Below are 8184 nucleotides of genomic sequence, written 5' to 3' on the forward strand. Positions count from 1 at the left end.
ATTACTTTTCTAAATATTAATATATAAATAAATATCGCCTCGTATAGCTGCTCTCTGCAGAATAGAATAAAATAAGAATCGATCATCTTTCTGTAATAAAATAAAAATTGAGTTGAAAAATTCTGGAATATTTTTTAAATATTGAAATTAATTAAAAAAAATAAAATTATTATACGCATCCTACCATGAAATATATGCATTATTAAATATAATTCTCTCAATTATTAATTTGTTGCTACGTGCCAATATTCACGAGCAGTTCTCAGGTTCGACGACTTTATCTTCGCGATCTGGGATTAAAATTGTTAATCATAGCGGCGTGAAAAACGTGCGCGCAAAGATAAATAGATACTATTAATAGTTTCGTCGAGACATCTCCTCCCACAGTCGGATATGAATTATTTAAACAACGTCGAAGCCTCCGAAACCTATTTGTTGTCCTTAGAGAGCCGCGCGGGATTCAGATGGCGGATTAAGCCCGATCATTTACGGCGCCGTCCCCGATTGAAATATAAGTCTCGAGTTAAGTATTAAACGGTGTAATTGACATACTGCGACTTGTCTGCCTCTGTTAGCTGCAGCGTCCGTGCGTATGGATGCGTGCGCGAGATTAAATAATTGCTCCAACATATATTATGGTGGACGGTGGACACGGGAGAGCGGGCACAAGACAAAGTAAATTGACTTAACTGCTAACATCCATTTTGACCATAATCGCAACTGAATGTGACGCAACTGGGCTGATCGTAAAACAGTTCCAAACGTTGCCGAATTTGTTAATCCGTGTTGCGCGCTTGTAGCTGAAGCAAAATTAAAAACAATTTTAAAAGGAAAAATCGTACGGCATAAATTAAATATAATGAATTATTTTTAATATGTAGGTATTAAATTCTATGGGTAGTCTTTACGTAATAAATCATATTATAATAATATTATAAATATTAAGAATTCTTGTGTTGCATTAACGTTATTATAAGCAACGTTATTATAACATTATTAACACGTTCCGTGCCGCGTGATGACCCACTTTCCGTTCAGGCCGTTTGATATTTTGGCCTTTTGATTATTAGCAAGTATTTTCATATTAAATGTTAAATCAATATTTAATAAATATTAAGATTAAATAAATATTTAATAAAAATATTTGCTTCGTTTTGCATTTTGTACATTAGGCTCTTTTCTTTACAATCATTTTTTTGTTTTGTAATTATGAAACACAATTTATTTAACTATAATGAACATACTGCGTGGGTCACCGGTACCCACCGGACCCACCGGACCCACGCGACGTAGAGGACAAATCACGTAAAATTAGTCCGGCGGAACATGTTAATATAAAATACCATTTCACACGCGAGCTTCTTCCGAGAAAAACAATCTCCTGGAAAAGGAGCAGCTCAACCGACGTCAGATGAATCGTAATGCATCCAATGAAAGAGGAGTCCAGATGAGGAGATAATTTTTCGCTTATAGTTATACCGCGGCTACGAAGGATGAAGAAAACAAGGAGCTTTAACAAAGCACGCGGAGATAGTCCACCGCTACTTTATTAAAAATGTAAAACAGCGCTCCAGAGGTACAAAGATGACACGGTGCGTTTTTTATTAAGTGAGAGATACCTCATGAAAATCAAATGACAATGTCGATGACGGAAACGGGCGAGAAAGAGAGACGACCCTACGTGTCGTGGTATCTGCAGTAGGCGCTGTCCTCGATGAGCTCCTGAGGAATCCACTCCTCCGCTGGAAACTGATGCGACAGAGTCGCCGCGTAATCCTCCACCTCCTTGAGGACGCGCAACAAATTTCCGCCCACAAGCTTCTTTATATCGGTCGCGGACCATCTACGGTCTCTGGTCAGCTCGGCCAGCAGCAAGGGGTAGCCGGATACGTCTGGCAATTCCGTCGGCGGCCTGAATAAGTGCAAATGTTTCTCTCAATCCTTTTATCGCTTAGGTCTGTCGGGCTCTGTCCGAAAGTACGTACGTTATAAAACAGTAAATAAAATAGTAATCTTTTATAACTGCACAATATTTTGGATCTACATCAAGCAGACAGAAAAAATTATTATGCAAATGCAAAAATTATCGTTCTGTCGTTGTACAGGCAAACGTGAAATAAATGTGAGTTTAATAGACACAGACAGATGGTAGATAGAGGATTGAGCAATAGTTATTTTTATAGCAAAGAAGCGCTGAATGTGTACTCATTCTTCGAAACAAATAAAATTAGATATGACGCCTTGATTATATTTTTAATTAGTGAAACAAATTACGAGATCACTGTTAATTATGGCAAATTATTACTTTGAGGGTTTTAATGGCAAATAAAAATTAATGAATATTGAAACGGGCTGTCAGCAGTTGCTCGGAAAGTTATTGGAAAGTAATCGCGTTGCGTAATTTCCGCAAACGTGCATTAGCGGTACCAGTGCATAATAAAGATATGGCAATGCTGACGCATCTTCAGCTACCTCAATATCCCGTCGTAGCCCGCACCGAGGCCCACGTGGTTCACACCAGCTGTTCGTCTGATATGATTGATGTGAGCTGTAAAAAGAGACGGCGCTGTGTCTATCTCGTTCCCGGAGTTTTTGATGTTTACGATTTCGACTGTCAATCTTTTGATGTTTCTCACACACCGGGCTACTTACGCACCTATGATATCGTACATGGAGGCCTTATCGCTGCAGCTCAAGTGCGCGCTGTCGAAACTGACCATAACCAGACCGCCGTTGAGGGACTGAAGCAAGCAGAGATGAAAGCCACGCGATTAATCCTCGAACAAATATCAAGTCACCACGATGAACACTACATAATCTTCTTGTCTCCACGAAATAATTAAAAATTTAATATTTAAACGGATAACAGATAAGCCATTCGGTTTGCAGATTATAAACAAAATTACATTTAGAGAAAAGTAATTCCTCAGACGAAATTAAAATGTAAAAATCGACGCCTAAGTTGTTTAAAGTTAAACAATTTATTTCTGAACCACCATTCGTACTTTGTAGTGTTTATCGTAAGGTAGTTCCAGGGGAAGTTTTCTCTTTCTTACCAAATTCCGCAGCACGTCATCTGGGACATTGCTCGAGGAGTTGCAGAGAGCCTTGGCAGCGCTGTGCGAGAATATAACGGGCGCCTTTGTCACGGCGAGGGCGTCCCTCATCGTTCTCACCGAAACGTGAGAGAGATCCACGAGCATACCGAGCCGATTCAGCTCCCGGACAACCGCTTTGCCAAACGGCGAGAGGCCATCGCTGTGAAAATCGGAGGGCGCGTCCGAGTTCGGATCATCTACAGAGCACGAGTCCGCCCTGGAAATCAGAATCGAACTTCGGATATCGCGCCAAACTGAAAATCCAATCTAGAAGACATGCAGTTAAGATTCTCGAGCGCGAATGCGAAATTTGCGACTTCCTTTCCGGCAGAACCAAGATGTCATTTATTTGCGTTTAAGCTAATCGCTCGGTGTAAGATGTAATAAACTTCTAGGGACTTATCAGGCTCCTCGAACGATTAATGTAAATATAAACCGCGCGATGTGAAAGCAAAACGTTAGCTAATACCAGATGTCAATTTGCTCCTCCAAGGTTCGTTCCTTTCCGCTGTCATTATATCCGCGCAACGCTCATGTGCGCGTCTCGTGAGCGTAAAAAGACGTTAATCTTCCCGGTACGGCGCGGTCGAACTCACCACGGCGTGTTGCACTTGTGGGTCAGGGTCATGTAGCGCGCGCCCAACCGGTGGAAGCTCCTCAGCACCGCCATGGAGGTGCCGATGCTGTGGCCACCCTCTATCCCTACCAGGCTGGCGATCACCCCGTCCCGGTGCGCGTTCTCCAGCTCGCCGCTCGTCGTCACCAGCCGAACGCGCTTGGGGTAGCGCGACGTGAGCCGGCGCACGATGTCGATCTGCTCGAGGGTGAGCTGCACGGCGTCGAGGAACTGCGCCTCGCACGGCACGTAGGCCGACCAGAATTGCGCCCCGACGATTCCCTGCTGCAGGCGGATCAGGTCGGTCTGCCACTGCGGGCCCCAGCTGCTGTTGCGCGACAGATCCTCGTCGAAGGGGAAGTTATCCAGCTTAGTGCTGCCGCGGTGCTTGCGCAGGTTCCAGGCGAAATCGTTGTGTCTAATGAATAAATACAGAATACAGCTCTGATGATATATATGTTGCATTTTTCATTTTCAAACAAGCATTTGGATAGATCGCAGGTTTTTTTTCTTCGAGATTTTGATACTGAAGCGCGAACTGTTCCGAATAACCGTAGCCGATTATTTTTAGCGATCTATTTTAATTCAGAGTGGAGTGGATCTTCTGCTAATTTATATATAAGATACAACTGTTACCCATCGATCAGTGGAATCTCTGAGAGCATTCTCCGGACCACCTGCAACCTAGCTTCCAGCAGATGAGAACTTCGAAGTTCCAAGGCGAGAGGCAGTCCCACACCGGCCACCAAGGCACATCCGAGGAAGAAGAATCCGGTCATCACCATCCATCTTCTCACGGCACTGCCTCCTGCAGTACATTGTCCAAGATCAAAATCTGCATCTTTTATTAAATTAAGAAGGTTCTACATGAAGAGAAAATCTTCAAATTTATCAATTCTAAGTATTCATAAAATATTTTCATGAATTTTAATGACGTTAGAGCTTATATTATACCCATATTAGTCGAAGGGAGGAATAATTAAAAATATCATATAAGCGCTCCTTTGACTCCGGCTTATACATGAAAATGTGGTAACGTCGCGAACTTGAGTCTCGCTGTTCTGCTCATATGACCGTGGTCCTTTTCTAGTCAGTGACTGTGTTATAAATTTATAATGACTCCCCCAAGCCCGACCAATTCTTGGAGAAATAAGGATAGAATCTTGCGCGGTGTCAAAAGAGGAAAATTCGCTAAAAAGAAAGTTGTTCTTCGAATGGAAAATGCCCAAAAATCATTGGCAGATAAAAGGTTACGTGAGGTTAGTAATATTTTCAACTTTTCTTATACACATTCTTATACACTATCTGTAGAACCTCCTTAAAAGATTGCAATCGTCCAATTCGTAGATGTCTTAATAATTTTATCAGCTATAATGTCATCTATAAAGAAATGAAGAAAGATACGAAGTTTAAGAGATATCTGAGGAATGTTTTTATTCGTTTTTAGACCCTCGTGTTTTGATCGTTTTGTATCATTTTAAATAATTTAAATATATATCTATGTGATTATAAATATATATTTTATTTTAGCAATATTTATATAAAATAAAATATAATTCATATATATAAGATATCTACAATTAAATATTTATAACGTAATTATATCTGCATATTAATATTTGCGCGCAATAGGCAGGTTCGAAAGCCCTTTATTGCGAAAACCTTCGGCGGAATCTTCTCAGGGAAGACCAGCCGAGATCGTACTTATCCGTACGTGAAATCGCCGTGACCGAAACTTTGATCTGCGATCGAGGAGATCGTCCAGCCGTGAATAGAAATCATATCAAATCGCGAGACTGTCACTCGCTATGCTCGTCGCTTCTCGTCGCGCGACGGCTTTTCCTCCCTTCGCTCGCGGCGGCTTTTACATAAGCGAGCTCGTTGACGTGCAAAATTGGAGAGAAGAAATGAAACTGTCGAGGCTGTCGCGTTTCGGTCATCGGAAACGATCGGGGATGATGGGATAATCGAGAAAGTGCTCGGCGATCGAGCGCGACACGACGAATTATATCCGTGATAATCTGATTTAACACTTTGCCAGTTACTTACGCTGATAGCGGCAATTACAATTGCTGTCAGACGACAATAGGTATAACGCAAATTGTTTTTCAAATATGTTATTTAGCTCAAGTGTATTATTTTGGTTGAAACTCTTCTTACATATTTCTTATCGAAATCACATCATTTAACATGATTGAAACTTTTAACGTATAAACTTTTAATTTAATACGATTAAACGTGTTAAATGACGTAATTTAACACACAAGAAACATGTAAAAAGAGATTCAGTCCAATGACATTAGAGGAGATCCATATCTCAACCGACTATTGAGACAATAATCGTCCAGCTTAAGTACTCGTTTTGTTATAAAATTAGTTAATTACTCAGAATGTACACGTTTTATATGCTTGGCTCCAATATAAAGTTCTGCGTGTGAATCTTTCGTGAATTTCTCTTCTAGTTCAGTTTTTCTGTCGGACAGAATGTAAAATAAGACTTCACGGTGAAACTTCAAGACAAATCTCTCTGGGTGTCTTAATCTTACCCCGTAATAACGACTTTTATATAGACTCACTGCTCTCTCTTGGTGGTTCTTTGGCCTTGCTGAAGGAAGTCGAGACCCCCGTGTCCTTGATGTGGTGAAGTGCATCGCCGTTAGGCAATTTTCTCATGAATTCTGGCGACGAGAGCTGCAGGCAGGTCTGCAAAAGTGCGTCGATTAAATCCTGAGATTGCAACGATTGCATAATCCCCCGCGTATTATCCGCGTTGCGCGAATGTCGCCAGTTTACGCCGCGCCGGTATTAACGGCTACCGTAAATTATGAAAGACGCGCAGCATACCGCGAGGAAAAACACGTCTGCCTTGAGAGAAGAAATAAATATAGAAAAATCACTTTGCATGAAACATCCCTGGGAGACTTTACGCAGACCATTGCAAATATAACGTCGCCGGTGAATCAACATTTCGTGAGTTTCTTGCAAATTGTTCGCGCGAATAAATCCTTACGTCGTCTCCCCCCCCCCCGGCCAGACTTGTTGTAAAATCTGATTTTTAAATAGAAACTGGCGTCTTTCGTGTTAATTAGAAACATCTTCAGAATCTTACACTGAGAAAAACATTTTCTGCATTTTAGTAAATATTAGTTTGCATACAACTGTGACTCCATTTACTAAAATGAAGAAAATTTTTCTTTTTATTAGTATATTTTTTCTCAGTAAATACACATATACTAATAAAAAGGAAATTTTTCTTCATTTTAATAAATAAAGTCACAGTTGTATGCAAGCTAATATTTATTAAAATGCAGAAAATTTTTTTCTCAGTGTATCTTCTAACCGAACGCTTCTGGCAATCCCAATAAAATGACCTGACAAAAACAAAGTTCTAATCAGATTTTTGTAAAAAAAAATTGCATATCCATAAATAAAAAAACATTGATTAAATTATTGAGATTAAAAGTATAAATATATAAAATAAGATAACGTAATATATAATATATACAATATTAATAAAAAGCGCTTCGAAATTGTTTTCTAACTTTTCTCATTATGTTGAGACAAAATAAAATAATTAATATCTCGGTGATGTTATAATCAAACTCGATAATTGATCTGTGTTGCTCCAGAAGAAAAGTCGGGCCAAGGGTGACACGCGCAGCATCCGTGTATGTGTGTGCGTGGATAGCTCGGTCATCAATTACAGGAGATAAATAATATTTCAGCGGATGATCTCTGGGGGGTCCCGCGGAACACGTAGACAGGTCAATTAGGAGGATGCTCTCTCTCCTCGACGCGATTAACAAGGAAAACTTTAACACTGGGGCTCGTCGTTCTACCTACCTCCGTAAGGATGTCGACTTCCTTTCTCCTGGGGGGCGGCGAACGATAGACCATGCCATCCTTACCGACACCGTAGAGCTCGAACATCTTTCTCTCCCCGAACGTCCTTCCGTCAGATCTTTACCTCTGTGCTCGAGTTTTTGCTGATACCGCCGCTATCGTAAATACAGAAGGAACGGCGTCCCGACGCGGCGCGGCGTTGGGCGTCGGGGCGCACGCGTCAACCCCCATATCGACCCGGCCGGCCTTGCGAGTCCGAAAAATTATTAACAATCGTCGGGACGTTTGCATCAGGAATGTTACTGCGTTAACCGTCTGCAACCCTGTGTGATGACTTGGAAGTTACACATTAGTTAAAAAATATCTATGCTTTTTTAATTAAGTCTCAATGATTTAATCATCGTTCTGCGTTTAACAGTTGTATAATTTTTCTATAGCAAAAAACATTCGGAAAGATGAACACATGAATTGAAGCTTGTGACATGGGAGCAGATTCATGTTTAAAATATAAGACAGGATGGACCATGGAGGGCTCTGAGTCTATTATTGGGGGTAGCTTTAACTAAAATTGATATTTTACCATGATAAAACGAGCTTCAATCATGAGTTATAAAAAATTTATTTTTT

At 40.7% G+C, this 8184-nt stretch overlaps 1 protein-coding gene across 1 annotated transcript; it reads right to left on the reverse strand.

The window, feature by feature from the left end:
* Nucleotides 1-1511: 1511 nt before the first annotated feature.
* On the reverse strand, nt 1512-7812 carry LOC139813503 (dipeptidase 1). The gene is made up of 8 exons (XM_071779015.1): nt 7558-7812; nt 6291-6417; nt 4351-4522; nt 3695-4132; nt 3057-3315; nt 2657-2741; nt 2473-2548; nt 1512-1912 (listed from the first exon to the last, which is right to left on the reverse strand). Exons 1-8 carry the CDS (start codon nt 7642-7644, stop codon nt 1678-1680), a joined length of 1479 nt encoding a protein of 492 aa, XP_071635116.1. The 5' UTR covers nt 7645-7812; the 3' UTR covers nt 1512-1677.
* Between the last annotated feature and the right edge of the window lie 372 nt (nt 7813-8184).

This window comes from Temnothorax longispinosus, chromosome 5, assembly GCF_030848805.1.
Source record: "Temnothorax longispinosus isolate EJ_2023e chromosome 5, Tlon_JGU_v1, whole genome shotgun sequence".
Lineage (NCBI taxonomy): Eukaryota > Metazoa > Arthropoda > Insecta > Hymenoptera > Formicidae > Temnothorax > Temnothorax longispinosus.